The 19,625-nt window shown below is 45.5% G+C and overlaps 1 protein-coding gene across 1 annotated transcript in view; it reads left to right on the forward strand.

Annotated features, from left to right (window-relative positions):
• LOC138248719 (uncharacterized) overlaps positions 1–18,657 on the forward strand; it is an 82,939-nt gene extending 64,282 nt beyond the window's left edge. The window contains exons 4-5 of the mRNA XM_069202569.1: positions 15,822–16,149; positions 16,991–18,657. Coding sequence (XP_069058670.1) covers positions 15,822–16,149; positions 16,991–17,621 — 959 coding nt within the window. The 3' untranslated portion in view covers positions 17,622–18,657. The remainder of the gene's footprint in view (positions 1–15,821; positions 16,150–16,990) is intronic.
• The last annotated feature ends 968 nt before the right edge of the window (positions 18,658–19,625 follow it).

A 19,625-nucleotide genomic window follows, 5' to 3' on the forward strand; every position in this document is an offset into this window, starting at 1 on the left:
TGCTGGCCCATTGGCGGAAGGGGCAGGCCCACCTCTGTGTCGGGCAGGGCTGCACGAATCACTCTGGGCATCAGTCCCCCGCATGAACCAGTGGAGACATGCATCCACTTGAGAGACCGTGGCTTTGCACTCCCCAGGATGTAACAGTGGGCAAGCCACCCACTGTAGAGACTTGAGAGACTGCGGCTTTGCACTCCCCAGGATGGTACAGTGGGCAACCCACCCACTGTAGAGACTTGAGAGACTGCGGCTTTGCACTCCCCAGGATGGAACAGTGGGCAACCCACCCACTGTAGAGACTTGAGAGACTGTGGCTTTGCACTCCCCAGGATGGAACAGTGGCCATGGAGGCCCATCGTGGATCTGGCGTCGTGGACTCATCTGGCTGAGGTGCCCCCCCTTCCCTTCCCCCTGAGGTGCCTGTAGTTTTGCTATCTGATGCCCCTGCAGTGTTCTCTCCGTTGGAGTCAGGTATCCTGTGTAGGCTTTGCCCATGTGATTTGTGCCCAGTGGTCCACGGACAATGCCTGCTACAATGATCGGACTTTAAAATTTATGTATATAAAGGTTTTAGATGTGTGATATATTTTTAAGCCAGTGATACAATATATTCCAATGTTTAGAATCATTTCCTTTTGTCTTTGCATTCTTCTGGGGGGTTTGGGGGGGTAACTGTGATGTATTGCTATGCATTGATGTGTGTGTTGTAGTGGGTGAGGGTGGGGGTGGGTGTGTCGCGTATGTGTGTCCCCGTAATTTCCTCCCCCCTCCCCTGTGTCGTAGGTGCAGTACTCACCGTTATCTTCTGCGCCGGTGTTCGTGCTCCTGGTAGAGGAGCAGGTAGACAATCGCTGGGAGTTCGGGTTCCATGCTGTCCAGATTCCTCGTGGGTTGTATGGAGGTGAGCGTTTTCCGTTCGAAATGGCTGTTTCCGCCGTGTTTTATCAGCGGGGCTACCGCCCCAGAAAAGGTGGCGGATTGGTAGGTTGTGATGGGGTGGGCGGTACATTGACTCTCGCCTGTCTGTTGGCGGTGACCGCCGCGCTGTTTGTTTGTCCCGCCGTGGCGGGCGGTGTGTTGAAGTGGTGGCCTCTGTTGGCGGTTTCCGCCAGGGTTGGAATTCCATTTGTTTTACCGCCAGCCTGTTGGCGGTTTAGCCGCAGGTTTAACACCGACCGCCAGGGTTGGAATGACCACCGAAGTCTTTACAGAGGATTCTAAGTTGGAATATTGACTACAGAACCATAACGCTACCAAAATATCACAACCAAAATATTGAGAAACAAAATTTAAAGAAGTTAAGTGCATAAAGATAAGTAAAATTTTACTATTCTTAACACCACATCTATGTACCTTCAAGATATATATATATTCGAGAAGATATAAATGTGAAATTAAGTAAAGTAAACCTAAACTTACTGTATGCAATTTCCTTGTCAATATTTTGGTCCTCGATATTTTGTCCACGATATTCCGGCAGCACACTATTCTGTAATCCAGTGGCGGCTGCCACAAATCTCAAGGGGGAGGGTGGGGGAAACAAATAAAAAATAAATTAAAAAATAAACGTATCTGTCTCGATGCTGCCAGCCGCTTCGCGCTCCTCTTCTGATGGTGTCCCAGCAGTCCCTGGGACACCAGCACAGGCTCCCCATGCAATTCTGCCACTGCTCTCCTGCAAAACCTAGCATGAGAGCAGCACCAGCATTGGTCTTCCACTGAGACACTGCATGGGAGTCTGTGCAGTTTCTCCAACCCGGCTGTGCAACACTGCCGGGTTAGAGAAACCAAAGAAAGGGAAACCAAAGTGCGGCTGCCCAAACTGACATGCACACTTAAGGGGCACTCAGTGACTCCACTCCTCCCCCCATGGCCTTCCCCACCTCTCTCCGCACATGTTGTCTGAGCCAGCAGCTGAAAAGTAAAACAACAGTAAACAATTGTTTTTTTTTTCAGCTGCTGGCTCTTAGCCGAGTTGGGGGGACGAGGCACTATCGCCATTGCGAAGGAGCCGCTCCTGTTGGAATCGATATTAAGGAGGAACAGCATTCAGGGCAAATGCACCATTTTGGGGGAGGTGTTTTCACTTGGATGCTTGTGAAAGCAAAGCTGGGCAACTAAATGGAGCAGTAGATAGGTCTGGACTTGTCAGTCCAACCTATAATAAATCAAGATAGGTTTTCAAAATGATTAACAAACTTTCAAATGGCCATACTTTAATGTTGCTTAAACATACCCATTGCTGTTATTGCCCCTGGTATTCTTCATTGTGCAAAGCAATTATTGGATTTTAACTATTAGTTTGGTGAGATGACTCAGTGAGCTAAGTTCTGACTGCTGAGACCTGTGTGAGTGATTGACCAGGTACAGTTTGAATAGTGACAGGGCCAATGTTGTCAGTCTCCTGACATAGACACATTGAGCACAGTTACATTGCGCAAATGTAACATCTGCTATTTCCAATACTATGAAGCCCCAACACTTGTGTATTAAGTGTTATAGAATCAATTATTATTATTATTATTATTATCATCATCATCATCGTTATCATTATTATTATTCAGTGGCTCGAAAGAGCAATCACAGCTACTGTGCCAATCTCTAATAGCCGGGTCACTGGAATAATCGATTCTGCAGCTGCAGCTTTTTTAGCACAACTAAGAATTTGCCCTATTCAACAAAAGTTACTAAAAACTTGGTAATGTGTGTTCACGCGCATTGGAAGACCCTTTGCAAAGGTTAACTGTTCATCTTTCGGTTGCTTGTTTATGCATTTGGTTGGAAAACTGGTACTGAGGTGAAATATTTGCCCAGACAGTATTACCTAGCATAAAAAATATAAAATAATGAATAGCATCAAAAAACGTGCCACGTTATGCCGCATACTTTGCCTTTTCTTGGCGCACAATATAGTCAACTCTGTTTCATAATTTGGTGCTGTTTTGCCGCATAAATGCAGTGGGCACAGTAGAGCACTGTTGTGCATACATTAATCTGCACGCGATTGCAATGATCTCCGCGTGTGATCCCTCTCTGAAAGAGGAAGATGAAGTTCTGACTCAAAGAAACCGTAATTACCGCATAGTCGACAGAGGCGGTCACTTTTAGGAATTGTTTCCGATAAACCGCGGTTTGTGTAGACGAAATCAAACACATTCTGAAGATATCGTGCTCGCGTGCTGCCAGGGAAACACAGTGCTGAGATGCGTGTGAAGTCCCCTCTTTGGAAACAACTGGTGAGTAATGAGCACATGAGTTGTTGGGGAAACTGTTGCTAAGCGATATTGCAAGAACATGCAAATGACTCCTTAGCAGCGCGCAGCAGCACAGTGTCAAATGAAACATCTCGGGGCTTTCTCTACTTGGAATTTAGAAAATGCTGCCCCTAATGCACAAACATCAGATGTTGTTTACATGTCTGACAGAAGCTTTTAAGCGGACAGGGTATTTCACATCATGTGGAGCCGCTCTCTGGTGCACAAACTCCTCTTTCAAAACAGTGCAAGCATTGGCAAAGCCAATAGGTCTAGCTTAGAGAGTAAGCCTTTTGACATTGTCAAGGCTTGTTTTGTTGTGATATCTGTAAAAGTTCCCAGCCTTTTGGCTACGACCAAGTGTAGTACATTTTCTTAACATATTGAAACCACTATCAAGTGGGACTAAATTTGATAATTGTTAAATCTGCTACTTCAACTTTTGAGATTAAATAAATTTGCATAGAATATGCAAATGTTTGCAAATTGTGGTACAAGGCCCACTAGTCTCTATAAAGAGAGAGAAAGGACACCAGCGTGCTGGGGTCAGTTTGCCCAATAGGGGCGCAAGATATAAACCCAGAGGACGGCACTGTCAGCTCTTAGAGCACAGTAACATTGCTCTCCATATCTCTTCTTTTTCCTGGCGTTTGGGGGGACTAATGCTAGAGGATTAACGCCCCTATCAAGCTTCCTTCACAGGCCTGTCAGTACTCAGACCTCTGGAGAGAGGATACACGCTTAGGTGGTAACACTTATAACCTTCAAGAGTGACTGCCAGTGCTTCTTGCACTGCAGGCAATTGTTGTCTGCTTGACGGTACAGGACAGGTAAACCCACAGGCATACTGGTAACCCTGAAGTAACCCAGTGAGAATCCGGCAGCCCACGCAGTATTACCAATGGCAGCAATAGTTGAAGATATGGACACTGGAACTCCAGTGACCAACACAGAAGGCATCCCCTCAGTAGACACCCAGAAGCCCAGCCCCAACACCTCAGGGGAGGGTGGGAAAATGGCAGGTAAGACGAACCCCCCAAAAGAGACCACCTGCACTGAGAAGTCTGCTGCTTAGAAGGCACCATTGCCAAAAAAGGGAAAACCTGAAAGCACCACAGCCAAACTAGGGAGTAACGTGGAGGGCAAGAAAGGGACCACTCAGGGAAACACAGCTGAACTCTTTAATGTGCGCTCCCTCGCACATAGGCACACCCAGGTCATGTGATGGGAGATTAAAGAGAAAGAGGGGCCCAGGTTAGATCGGGACCTATTTCTATATAAGGACATCAAGCCAGCGAGGATCTCAGGGGCGGAGGTGCTGAAGAGCCAAGCATCAGCATTGGGGTTGATCTCCCTCTTGAGTTTCATCACCCAAACTCTCTATATGAAGGTCTGGGTGCGCTTCCAAGAGACGAAAGAGGAAACACCCTACAACGCCTTCAGTGTGACAGTAGGATGGGAGCCAACGTCAGTAGAGAAAAGGAACACATGAAAATGACAAACCCCTGCATCCCGGACTGAGACATTGCAACACTTCTCCAGAGATACAGCAACACCGTGCAAGGACCCACCCAGGTCTGAGACAGAAGAGGCATATGGAAAACGGCCAGACAGGCAACCATCAACCTCCACAAAGACCCAGCAGGGAAGGACAGACTGAGACATCACCGGCAAGCTTCTACCTAGGAGTAGACAAGGGCAAGATTAAGTATCCAGGACAACATTTTACCTGCAGGAAGTACCAGGTTGTGGGGCATAGACTGTCTGGAGATGTTGTGCAGGGTCTGCAAAGAGACCAGAGACGAGGCAAGCCGATGCGCTGGCAAGAAGATGTGCAACTTCTGCAGAGAAGAAAGTCACACCTACTACCAATGCCTGAAGTCTGACAGATTACGGACCTATGCAGAGGTAGCAGTGGGAACTCCAACCCAAAAGACCACAAAGCTGGACATGGCAGCAAATGGAAAGGTAAATGCCCTCCTGAAGGCTTCAAAGGAAGAAACCCAGAAGAAGCCAGAACCAACCAGGAAGGGCATTAAGAACGGACTGGCCAGAAGGACCCAACACCACCAGGCCTAGAAAAGCAGAACTGGCCACAGTAGAGGATCCAGCACCCCTACTGAGGCCGCACATCATAGGGAGATCCACAACTGAGGGGTGCCCTGAGGACAGAGCACCGTAGGTCGGTCTACCAACAGAAGCCCAAAAGGAGCCAGAACCAACAACAGAAGCAGCGGGCAAGAAGGAAATGGAGACCACAGCCCCAACCGAGGCAAAAGGGAAGCAACCAAAGAAAAAGAAGAAGAAGGAGGGCAGCAGCAGGATAAAGTCAGCATAGTGTAGCTGAGTGAGATCCCAGAGGCTGTGAGAGAAATGCAGGAAGGAGAAAGAAGAGAAGGAATACTTGTGACAGGCCAGGACCAAGGGAAAACAGGCACCTCAGAGAACACCACAGTTAACACCACAGAGAACACCTAAACCCAAACCTAAGCAGGAGGAAGAGATGGAAGAAGAAAAGGGGGACCAAGGCCCCACACAAGCATGCAGGAAAAGGACAAGGCAAAGGAAGAAGGACTTCTACACCAGGAAGTACCTCATCACCTTGCAAGCTAAGCACCAGGACAGAGACTGCAGGACTATCAACTTCAATAGTGAAGATGACGAAGAAGACACAGGGGCACCCTGGACGTACCAGACCTGGCCATCCAATCAGCATTCCAGGAAATACATCAGCAACTACAAACAAACACAAATGATGGATGGAATGCAGAATCAATCAAACATTCACCCCAGTCACAGAGCTGGGTTTAATTATTCAATTATTTTGCTCACCATTCCACCCCAGTTTGGACCCAGCCATATGCAAAACAGTTGTGACCCTGTTTCCCAGGGGAACAGTTAAGCCCTAACTGACAGATTAGGTCCTCCCTGGACCAGAAACAAGCATCCTGGGATGGGTTTTAGGGTATTACCCATCGTCAGCCAGGCTAGTTTGAACCCAGTGGCCTAGAGAACCCGGGACCCACGGCTGGGTATGCCCGGTGAAGGGGGAAGCAAAGACCAGTAGGCAGCTCAGCACCACCAGTAGAGCAACTCAGGGCCCTCATTCCCAGCAGCGGTTTATCCAGATACTGACAGCTAGTGCTGAGACAATGGCTATATCAATGTTCACCTGAAACTTCAGGAGTCTGAAGGATCAGGTCAGGTGTGTTGGTACATTAGCCTTCCTGGCCGCTCAGAACAAAGATGTCTGTTTTCTGCAAGAATGGGGATACCATACATCCAGTTGTACAGCCATCTCGAATGGTAGTGGATCATTTATTTGGGCCGATGGAGACAACAGCATATCATCTGCATTTGCCATTCTGATCAAAGCAAAGCATTTTACTACGGAAAGGGTTACATATCAGGTCAACGGCAGAGTGCTGATTGTGGGCGGCTTATGGTCGGGTGAGCCCGTTAGGATCATCAACATCTATGCCTCACCCTGGGAAAAACAACTTAAGATATTCAGGATGCTCAGGATGCAGCTCATGCCCTCAAGGGCCAGCCTGAAGGATGGTGATTTCAATTACAGTGTAGAGGTGGATAGACACACTAGGTCAGACTCTGTGGGGATGGACGTGACATTCAAGCGATTGGTGAAGATGATAGGTGAGACATCCTTGCGGGATGTCATCATCGGGAACAAGGAACAGAATGCCAGGAACCTCTCCTGGAGTAGACTGGACGGATCTGTGCATTCACAGATCAACTTCCTATTCACCTCTCCAACGATAAAGTCTGGGTGGAGCTCAATGGCTGCCGTCCAGTTCTATGACCACAGAGCAGTCAGTTTGGAGGGTGAACTTACAGGGAAGTTCCTCACAGGCCCCAGGTCATGGAAGCTGAACTGCTCACTGCTGGAAAATGAGGAGTTAGTGGCGAACGTCAGATTTGCATATGTAGAGCGATGAGTGATGGGAATGAAAGGATAGGTTCCAGAGCTTCTTCCAGGATGCAGGCAGAGTTGTTCATAGGAAAAGAAGGGTGCCTTGAAGAAGCTGCAAAGCAGATTGCAACAACTGTATGAATTCAAGCTCAGGGGACTGGATGTGGATGAAGACCTTGAGGAAACCAGAAAGAGGCTTGCAGAGCACTTCAGGGAGGAATCTAGGAAAATCGTCTTCCGGACCAGAACCAAGAACCTCAACAAGAACAAGAAATGCAACTTGCTCTTTTTTAAGAAACTTCACTCAGCCCACACCCCGCTAGTGGAGCATCTGAACTAGAAGGGTAACCTCCAACATAGAAAAAAGCAAGTCATAGGAACTGTGACTGACTTTTATGGTGAGGTTTACTCACCAAAATCATCAGAGAGATTTCAGACAGACAGTTTCTTAGTGGGCATCTCAAATACTCTGGATCTGAAAGACAGAGAGGTCCTGAACGCGTCCTTCACCCTGGAAGAGCTCCACTTGGCCACTATGATCTCTATGAGAGGCAAGATCCCAGGAAGTGAAGGTCTCCCAGTGGAACTTTATGTTGAACTGTGGGACCCGATCGGACTAGACTTGCCAGACCTCTATGAGGAAATGGTAGACAAGGGCAGTATGCCGCAATCCCTGCTTGAAGGCATGATAACACTTTTTTAAGCATAAGGGAGAGAAGGAGGACCTAAAGAACTGGAAGCCTATCTCGCACCTCAATGTGGACTACAAAATCCTAGCAAAGATAATGGCCAGCCACCTAAAGAAGATAATGGCAAAGATAGATCACCCTGGCCAGTCCTGCAGGATACCTGGTCGGCACATCGTGGACATTCTGGCCCTGGTTTGGGACACAATTGTGTACGTCAAGAGTCAAAAGGTTCAGACGGCCTTGGTCAGTCTAGACCAGGAAACATGTTCTACCACATCTCCAATGAGTTCATGGGCCGGATGCTCAAAGCACTGGGACTGGATGACTTCTTTTGCGACATGGTCACCACAATGTGATATTTCTAGCATGGTGTTGGTTAACAGATGGAAAACCAACCCCTTCCCTGTCCTGTAAGGTGTTAAGCAGGGCTGTCCACTCTCACCTCTTCTGTTAATTTGTGTTATAGAACTCCTCGCCGAATGCATCAGACAGAACAGGAATATCAATCAATCAATCAATCATTGCATTTGTAGAGCGCGCTACTCACCCGTGAGGGTCTCAAGGCGCTTGGGGGTGGGGGGGAGCTGCTACTGCTCGAACAGCCAGGTCTTGAGGAGTCAGTAGGTCCCTGGTCTGACGTAGGTGGATGGGAAGGGTGTTCCAGGTCTTGGCAGCAAGGTAGGAGAATGATCTGCGACCGGTTGTTGACTTGTGGATGCGTGGGATGGTGGCAAGGGCGAGGTCGGCAGAACAGAGCTGACAGTTCGGGATGTAGAAGGTAAGATGATCATTGAGGTATGCTGGTCTGGCGTTGTGGAGTGCTTTGTGGGCATGGTTAGGAGTTTGAATGTGATCCTTTTGTTGATGGGGAGCCAGTGTAGGTCTTTCAGGTGGGCTGTGATGTTACTGTGGTGGGGGGATGTTGAGGATGAGGCGTGCAGAGGTGTTCTGTATCCGTTGAAATCTTTTCTGGAGAATAGCCGTGGAGTGACAGTACGGGGAGCAATGAGAAGGGCGAAGTAAAGTGCTTCCTCTACATGATGGTCTTCTGTGCAGACTGGCGCACTGTGAAGGAACTGAAGATGACTTGCATTGAGTTTGGAAAGCCATCAGGGGCAAAGATCAACAGCACCAATTCAGAAATTCTGCTCTTCAGACACTGGCCCCCCACCCGAGACCTGATATCATTTCCCATCAAGCTGGATTTCCTGAAGATCCTTGGAGTCTGGTTCAGCAGAGACAGTGCAGCGAAGAAGACATGAGAGGAAAGACTGTCAAAGACAAAACAGAAGCTGGAACTCTGGAGCCTCTGGAAGCTGGCAATGGAAAGGAAGTCTTTGGTCCTGCGAAACAAGACCCTGCCAGTGCTCCAGTACACTGCATGGGTGTGGCAAGTACAGCCTCGAACGGCCAAGGCCATCACGAGAATGAGCTTATACTTCATCTATAACTCCAAGATGGACATAGTTAAGAGGGAGGTGATGTTCAAGTCCCATGATAGGGGAAGCAAAGGAATGCCTGACATTGCCAACATCCTGAGAGGGAATCTTTGTGTGCCACTGCATGAGGAGCATTCCGAGGACTGTAGATGAAAGCCATGTTGACTTTCTGAGGGCACCCTTCTTCCTATTGCCAATGTAGAGGCACCTTGAATGGGCAGAGTGAGTACTGTCCCCTACAACTGGGATACCCTGTGATTCTACAAGGAAGTGGAGAAGTTCATAAAGGAGTTTGGTCTAGTGGTTCCTGCCTCAAACCAGTGGACTCCGAAGATCGTCCAATGTCAGATCCATGCGAGGGCCATCAGTAAACCGATCGGAACCCTCTCATCACCTCCAACCGCCTGATCAACCACCACAAAAACATTCCCTGGATGGCCATCCAAAGAGTTCTGTCAGTGGGAGCCTTCTTGCACGCCGGAGGACTCAACTGATCCAAGTCCTGCCCAAGAGGATGCACCACAGACGAGGCGTCCTACCATCTCTTCTGGGAATGCATCCTCACCCAGGACCTGCTGAACACCCTAAGCACGGAACTTGAAGCCTTGATACCAACAACGTGCATCACTGTGGATTCGGTAATGTATAGTTTGCTTCCAGAGACGCACGCACTCTGAGACCTCCAGGACTGCTGGATGCTTCTGTGCTGTTTTAAAGATGTTCTTCTGTTTTCCAGAAACTGCCTGGTAGTAGGGAAGGAGACATTGATCCTGACCTGCCAGAAGATGATCCACAGCCTTCTGCAGGTCTGTGCAGCTCGGGATGGCTCAGACAATGACAACGACAACAGCACTTGAGAGCCCAAAAAGCCCCCATTTCCCTTTTCTGGGAGGGAGGTCCTGGGGGGAATACTTTCCTGTCGTCTCTCTTTCTCGTCACTCCAGGAACTGGAAGGTGATCTGGGAGAGGAGGATACAGATGAAGACAGGTGTAGTAAATCTAAAGTGATGTAATGTAACGTATTGTTTTTGACTAACGTGACTCTTTTCCTTAACAGCTAACAGTTTAAAGGGATAGCTTGTACACACGTTGTCAAGTTTGTTACCTATGAATTACAAGTAGTGAGGTATTCATGAAAGATTATGATTGCCTGTATCTGAACCAAACACAAATTCCAGACAAGAGGACAACAAAATTATAAAACTTAATTTTTGGGGAAGCTGCAGTAGGAAAAAAGAAAATATTAGCTAAAAGCAATATATTTTTGCCACAAAACACACACACTGTCATAGTAGCCCCTGGAACTGAAGGGAACAACTTTGTGAGTCTACGTGCTACATGTGAAAGAGCAGAATATTTTCTCTTGCAGTGAAGTTAGTCAAAAGTTAGTCTGAAGTAGGCTTATCCATTGCCACATGCTATTTGCTGTAATGAATGAGACAACAACTGACCAATAAATGAAGAGCGCCAGCAGAAAGCCCTTATGAGTAAGTATATTATGCTTATAACGTTAGTAAAATCAAAAGTGTTGGCCAGACCTGAAAACAATGGGGCATATTCACAAAGGTAAATTTGTGCATAAGTAAATCTACACATGTAAATTTACTCTTACACTTTATAGTAAATTACTATTTAGGGCTATTCACCATTCCAGCATGTACATTTGATACAAAGAGTAGACTTACGTCTCCACCCACTGAAATAGGGAACAGAGCCAAATTTAGGAGTGTACAATGACTACAACCAAAATAACCAAATAAATGTACTCCAGCTGAGAACTTGTAGTAAGTTCAGCACTATACGTGGCCAAACACTGGTACTGCAACACCCACTACAGAAAACAATGGAGGAAGGATCTTAAAATAGAATCCCATAGGAATGCCATAGAAAATAATATTAAAGTATTTTAAAAATTATTTCTTGTTTTCTTGTTGTGCACATTACATTGGTACATTTTTATCATTAGTGTTGTTTGACACCCCCAAAATAAAACAAATAATATTTTATGGTAAAAACCTTTTTTTTTTATTTAAGAATAACTGTAACTTTATTTAAAGAGATAGTTACATTAACTGAAATAATTCGACACATAACATTTATTTTTTTATAAATACTTGCAATAATGTCATACTTTAGAAGTTATATTTGTGACTAGAAATGGGCTTAGTCTTCTGTGGGTCGGTGTTTGTCCACATAAAATTGTTACTGAAAACATGGAAAGAGAAGGCCCATTTTTGCTAATGCATGAGTTGGGAGGAAAACGTGCAGAGTCATATATGCTCAGAGAGGAATACAGGCCCGAGTGCTCATGGCATCCAAGTAAAAGGTCAGTGCAGGAGACAGAGAAGAGAGACAAAGGCATAGTTATCCACAAAGCAGCTACACGTAGAAAAGCCTAGAAGCTTGAATCATAACTCGATAATCTAGTTACAGGAAAGGCATGCATTTCAAATCCACGTTAATGAGGAAAGGGAGTTTCTGGACAGGAGCATGATAAGCTTTGATGCTAGAAGGTCAGCAGCTGTGTGAGGGAGGCCAGACAGTCTGGGGAGGGTTCCAAGACTGGAGTTAGGAAAGGAGGAGCTACAGACAGCCTTTAGAACGTGAGATAAAAGGTATTGCTGTTTTTCAATAAATCTGCACGTGACAGATATGTAACCTTCGCTTTTCTGCAAATGTGTAATAAGATGCTTTCACATGAGAAATGCGGCTTTATGCTGACGAAAGCAGTGACACAATGTACCACGTGAGCGCTTAAATCAAAATGCATGACAAGTGATAAGATGCATTCAAGGTAGCAAAAGTATATAAAAAAGGGCTGCTTGAGTTGATGATTTTGAGAGCAGCTTCAGACTTAGAGCTGTGCTGTCCTCCCGGCCGTTATTCATAAATGCTCATATTAATTGCCAAACTGAGTCCTGTGGTTCTTTATTCGTGACCTGCTAACAACATCTGGCGAGCCAGCCAGGAGCCCTCCTTCTCTTCTCCGGACGCAGCTGAAGGGAAAGCCGTCTGTACTGCTTGAATACAACACTGCGCGCAACATAAACAGATGAGATTACACCTGCCTATTCAACCAGGCAGTCGGGGATTCCAGATGTTGCAGTCCTAAAGGGGTAAAGAGAGGTCGGGCTTGTACCTTATTATTTTTAATTGCATGTTTCTTTTTGGCAACTATAATATGACAAAATGCATGCATGATTTATGTGGGGTTTAAATGTTTTAATGCAATATTATGCTGTGTGCTAAAAAATAAATTGTGATTTCCCGGTTAGACCGGAAGACTAGCCAGGGGGTTAAAGCAATGTTTTGATGGTATGTTATTACTACACTGTGATTCCCTGATCAGACCAGAAGACTAGCTGGTGTAATAGATAGCACTGCATTACCCAGGGGGCAGCCCCTGGACGACAGTTGTGCATTACCCAGGGGGCAGCCCCTGGATGAGAGCTGTGTATTACCCAGGGGGGTAGCCCCTGGAAGACATTAGAGCATTACCCAGGGGGTAGCCCCTGGAAGACATTAGAGCATTACCCAGGGGGGTAGCTCCTGGAAGACATTAGAGTATTACCCAGGGGGGTAGCCCCTTGAAGACATCAGAGTATTACCCAGGGGGGTAGCCCCTGGAAGACATCACCCAGGGGGGTAGCCCCTGGAAGACATCAGAGCATTACCCAGGGGGGTAGCCCCTGGAAGACATCAGAGCATTACCCAGGGGGGTAGCCCCTGGAAGACATCGGAGCATTACCCAGAGGAGTAGCCCCTGGATGACGGTAGTGCATTACCTAGGGGGCAGCCCCTGGAAGTGACATTCATTTGAGAATGCTGAACAGGTATTCCGGTTAAGACAGGGGTTAGAGCAGGAAATAGTGAGGTGGACCGAGTAACAAGTGTGCACATTTTGAGTCACACGCCCGGTTCACCAGACTCCCAGATTTACTAACCTCTGGAAGGCGTCTTTGAGGGGAAGCAACCAGGGCTGAAATATTAGTGAGAGTCTGAGTACAGTCAGACCCCTGGTTGCAGACCTGAAAGCGCAATAGGGACTAGTGAATGCTTTTTATGAGTAATGAGTAAAAAAGAGGATCAAAATAATACTGTGTTTTACAATCATAAAGGTCAGGTTATAGAGAAGTGGCAGGTGTCCCCTCCAGTTGTCACGCAGTCAGATATAAGTGAAGAAGAGAGGGTGCGAGATCTCTGCCATATTTTTGACATCCCAATAGACACCCTTAAAGAGTTCTGTGAAGGGGCAGTAATTAGTGAAAATAAAAATGCAGGAGGCCCGAATAAATAACACCAAAGCAAGTAAAAGTTGATAATAAATCCCTATGAGTGAGGCTAATAATTCTATGTGGCAAGAAACAGATACACTTGAGCTAAAATTTGTATTTAAGTGGGCTCACGGTCAACCCCCATGCCCATGTAACACCCCGAGGTTTGAAATAATAACTTAATCACCCCTTTTATTAGAGGCTCTTCTTGATGCATTCCTCACAGATATTCGTACCTTCACTACTTTAAATAATGAATGGCTCAACGCACCCAGGAGCACCACAAATACTCATCTACATACATGACAACGTGATAACACGCATTGCTTCAGCTACTAATCCACTTAGACCAACCATAAATTCACCTGCCCCAGACATCACCATAGAAGAAGTGTTACACAGACTAGCGATAAGCATGGCTGATGTCCACAGATACGGTCTTACAACAATATATGTGAAGTCTGGTAATACTGAGTAGGACTGACTTTACACAATACTGTTGTGAGTTAGTGACAGTGGCATAGTTAAAATAAGCACAAGATAACGGACAGGGAAAAAAAAGCGCATCAGTTACGTTGCTAGAGGTACGCATAGGAAAACATTCGTCCTATGGGGATCATGGATACCCCTTTGGACCATTTGATGAAAACTTTCCCTTCAGACAAGGGAAGAATACAAAAATATTGCAAACAGTGGCATAAAGGCACTGAGGGCCACGCTCAACCATGGCCAAAAGATGGGACATTTGACCACGATATAGTTGAACACACATTGACTTACATTCGTTCAACATACAAGAAAAAGACAAGGAGAGGACAGAGCAAGCAGAAAGGGCCGCAGCGAAGTTGGTGCAACAGAAGCTTAAGAAGCCAAGTACAGAAGGAGCACTCGTGACTGCACCACCAATGTCCGTCACCATGCCAGTACAGGTGCAGACACCAGGGGGACAACCAGTAAGTGACATAAAGAAAGGACAGGGAGGAGGATGACACCAGACAGAGTATTAGGAATATGTCTAAGCCCACAACCACTAAACAGATGCAGAAGTTTTTAGGACCCTGCAATTATGTGAGACAGTGGATATTTGATTATGCCACCCTAACTGCACCACTTCTCACGGCCTTAAAAGAGTCCCCCGCAAATGCAAATAAAGTAGACTGGACCGATGACAGGGAAACAGCCTTCCTGGAGCTAAAAGAAGCAATTACAAATGCTCCAGTGTTAGCTACACCTGATTACAAAAAACCTTTCTACCTCTTTTGTCATTGTAATGGAATAACAATGACAGCAGTACTGACTCAAAAGACATCTATGGGGCACGATTGCATTTACGCGAATTGCAAGAACAAGCACTACCTTATGAAAGAGAGCTGTGGGAGCAGCGAGGGTGTATACAGTCACCAACAGAAAGTACAGGCAAACCAGTGATGCATCAAGCCCTGCTGTATATTGCCCTTGAGCAGCTACACCTTCCTGCACACACTGCCAAAGAATACCTCCTTGCCACATTACAGACAGACTGGTTCATTCCGCAGTTATCTGAAATGATTACGATGTACATTGCAGAATGCACGGCATGCCAACAATACAGTCCAAGACCTACATTAAAAGTAATTACATCAACTATACCGCGTCCAACAGGTCCATTTAAAAATGTGCACATAGATTTTGTTGACATGATTAAAAGATGTAATAACTACAGATACCTTATTGTAGTAGTCTGCCCCTTTTCAAGGTGGATTGAGGCAGGACCATGTGTACATAATGATGCCAAAGCTGCAGCTAATTTTGTGATACAAGAGGTCATACCTAGCTGGGGAATAGCAGAAGCAATACGTTCAGATAACGGCACCCATTTTGTTAATGCCATGTTTCAGCACATCTGCACCTCTTTAGGAATAAAACATAAATTGTCATCTGTTTATCATCCCCAAAGTAATGGTATTGTGGAACGCCTTTACGGCCTGTTGAAGAACAAAATCAGTAAATTATGTGTCACCATGAACAAAAATTGGCTGTACTGCCTTCCCCTAGCCTTATATGCCCTTAGAAACCAACCAGGAAGTGACCATCACTTGACCCCTCACCAGATAGTAACAGGACGGCCTATGCCAACTCCCTTAACTATAGCTCAACAGCGAACAGATGCTCAAAAGACAGCTGAAGTCCTAGGACAGGAAATGAGTAGCTATCTATCTCAGTTATTGAAGTCTGTCAAGTTCTTCTCTAAACAGGTGGCACGACAAGAGAAGTACACCAACGCAGCCCAGCAGACCAGTCCAATATCCGTGGGCCAGCAAGTGCACAGCCGCAATTTTGTGCGACGATGGAAAGACAGCAAGTTCGAGGGCCCTTACTTAGTGACCCAGAGCACCCCCACAGCGGTGAAGGTGGAGGGCAGGAAGCCATGGATACACCTATCAGACGTTCGATTGTCCCCGGCTTCATGTCATACATCACCATCTTCACAGGAACATTTACAGCAAGACAAAGACAAAGACGAAGGACAGCGTCCTTCCTAAAGAGGCCAGCAGAACTTCTACTCGACACTACTAGTGTACAGTTATGTATTTCGATTTTGTTTTTCTGTTCATGCTTTGTTATGTTAGCAATTACCTTTCAATGGTATCTTAGTGCACGCATGGCAATGTGTCAGTATACTAAGCGCTTACAGAGAGAAGTATATAAATATGTAAATATATCTCGCAATATTCATAGTAGCTTATTAGACAATGTATGGTATCAGCACATGACAGAGATAGGCATGCAGAATACTAATGAATCATGTTTCGTTTGTTCTTTGATTCCACATGCTACTGACACAGATAGGCTACAAAGCATCAAAAGAAGTATTTCCAAATATTACTCGATGTTTATTGCACTTGTACCTTTGTAGGATGAGACCACAAATGCAGCCCTTACAGATAAGACAGGGAGCATTTCTAGTAAACACCACACAATATGAAGAGGAATTAGCCGATATAACAGATGTCCTGACAGATCGCAAGGAATTAGTGGTGAAATTAGGGAGGATGGCTGAGACGGGAATAATGAAATATAAAAGTAGAAATTGGAAGAACAAAATAATAGAACAGGGATTCCTGGGAATATCAAGATCTACACTTTTCTGCAAGAATTATTCAGTTTCACCCATGCCCCAAGATTGTCAGGAAAGACCATATTTTCGAGTAAATGGATCAGTGTATGTTCATGGTCAGTGGTACCACGGTGCAACATTTGGATGTAGAGCTCTCTCTCTCTGGAAGGGAAATCAGACTGATAATAGCACCCAGAAGAAGTGTCCGGCTATATGGGATGAAAATATATCTAGATTAACATGGGTGGAAACACCAACAACTCTCCAAGCAGGCAGAACACCAATTGTTTTCTTTTTATGTTTTAGAGGGAATGGAACAGTCCCCGTGGGAAGGAACATCAATTGCATCACCACAGAGTACAATGCTGATATGCAATGGGGCACCTCCAGTCTGATGGACTATTATTGGCAATGCGGAGAATGGCTGTATTCGCGACTTCCTTCCGGATGGAAAGGTCTCTATTCCTTAGTAACTGTGCGCACCCCCTCCCTGGTGGTTCCAGGGGTGGACATCTCAAAGTTATATGATCACCCCATGAGCCGTCCAACAACTTTATTGCGTCATCGAAAAAAGAGATTTGCAGAATACATGGGTACTACAACCTGGGAAGACGTTCCACAAGAGCACAGGTTGTTTAATGATGCCCAATTGTTCTTTGGGAGCATCTTTCCCTTTGTTCAAACAAAGGCCACGGCCCGCTGGCTGCAGATAACACGATGGGAACTGATGAAGACAATCAATGCAACTGAAGATGGATTCAATGCAGTCAAGGAAGAGATGCAGGCTGTGAGAGTGATGCTTATGCAACATAGGTATGTGCTAGACTTGATGACAGCCATGGAGGGTGGGGTCTGTGCCAAGATCGGAACTGCCTGTTTTACATGCCAACGATGCAGACAATGGAACAATCACAGAGCCCATACAGACTCTACATAACTTGCGGAAGAAGATGGCAGACGAGGGGGGTGCCCCAGATGGATGGTTTTCAGGATGGTTTGCATGGATACCATCCTGGTTATCAGGACTGATTAAGGGGTTATTCCCGATACTTGTGGTGATGTTATTAATGTTCTGTACCTTTCAGTTAGTGGTAGGATGCTGCAAGAAGGTTAGCCAGAAGATAGGTGGGATGTTCACTATTAGGGCAGCCAGGGACGTAAAGGAGGATGAGGTTCACATATATATCCAAATGAATGAATGTAGTAGAGAGGTTGGAATAGTAGTTGAAAGTTCAACTAAAGGGGGGAATGTTACTGAAAACATGGAAAGAGAAGGCCCATTTTTGCTAATGCATGAGTTGGGAGGAAAACGTGCAGAGTCATATATGCTCAGAGAGGAATACAGGCCCGAGTGCTCATGGCATCCAAGTAAAAGGTCAGTGCAGGAGACAGAGAAGAGAGACAAAGGCATAGTTATCCACAAAGCAGCTACACGTAGAAAAGCCTAGAAGCTTGAATCATAACTCGATAATATAGTTACAGGAAAGGCACGCATTTCAAATCCACGTTAATGAGGAAAGGGAGTTTCTGGACAGGAGCATGATAAGCTTTGATGCTAGAAGGTCAGCAGCTGTGTGAGGGAGGCCAGACAGTCTGGGGAGGGTTCCAAGCCTGGAGTTAGGAAAGGAGGAGCTACAGACAGCCTTTAGAACGTGAGATAAAAGGTATTGCTGTTTTTCAATAAATGTGCACGTGACAGATATGTAACCTTCGCTTTTCTGCAAATGTGTAATTAGATGCTTTCTCATGAGAAATGCGGCTTTATGCTGACGAAAGCACTGACACAATGTACCACGTGAGCACTTAAATCAAAATGCATGACAAGTGATAAGATGCATTCAAGGTAGCAAAAGTATATAAAAAAGGGCTGCTTGAGTTGATGATTTTGAGAGCAGCTTCAGACGTAGAGCTGTGCTGTCCTCCCGGCCGTTATTCATAAATGCTCATATTAATTGCCAAACTGAGTCCGGTGGTTCTTTATTCGTGACCTGCTAACAACAAAATCCATCCTTAGCCCTCACTAAACCCCTCCCATTTAGTAGTAAATATGCCCCATTGTCCGGCTACTGCACAGGTCCCTGCAACATTTACTACTAAGTTGTAAACTTACATATGTGAGGATCTTCCCACAGAAAAGATAGGAGGGGAAAGTGGTGATTTACACTTATATGCTTGTGAATTACATTTGTGGTAAGTAGTGTATTAATACCTTACGTACTACAAAGTGCGGTTTTATGAATCAGGCCCAATATGAGGGCACCACAGTACATAGCACCATTTAATAGTGACTGTTGCTGCCTTCCGCTTCGTTTATATACCACCAAAGCAGACTAGGCATGATTTTGTGACATATAAATACATTTAGATGTGGCAATGTTGGGCCCTGAAACGAGGGATCTGGGGCAAACATCTCCTGCCTGTCCCTCCTTGTGATGACCCTGGTTATGTACACTTATTTTACCACTAGTGTTGAATGGGATAGGGTACTTATCAGATGACAAGTATTCACATCAGTTTAGACTCCCCAGAGGTTTGCGTGCTGGAGCAGTCAAGTATCACTTTTGGATGTGATCATGATTTGGAATCGAGGTACACTGTGAATCAAAATCGATGTCTAGTCAACGATATAAGTTTAAAAGATGCTAGGTCTCTATTATTTACAACAGTAAAATGTAGCTTTGGGGCCGAAACATCAACACACCCTCAAGAGACTACCTAGAAACCTAATCCATAATTTATGTGCAGCTGTAATTCCTCTTCATTAGTGAAATTATTTCGTTTTTATATTTACATCATTTCACAGAAACCACTTTCTCTGGCTTATTTGTACTTCCTCTGTGCACGGTTGCACCTCTTCATATAATAATACCCTCTTCTAATAAAATTCTTGTATTACAGTCCTAATATATTTCATGCAAATTTATCCTTCTGCATAGTAGGA

Source organism: Pleurodeles waltl, chromosome 8 (genome assembly GCF_031143425.1).
Source record: "Pleurodeles waltl isolate 20211129_DDA chromosome 8, aPleWal1.hap1.20221129, whole genome shotgun sequence".
Lineage (NCBI taxonomy): Eukaryota > Metazoa > Chordata > Amphibia > Caudata > Salamandridae > Pleurodeles > Pleurodeles waltl.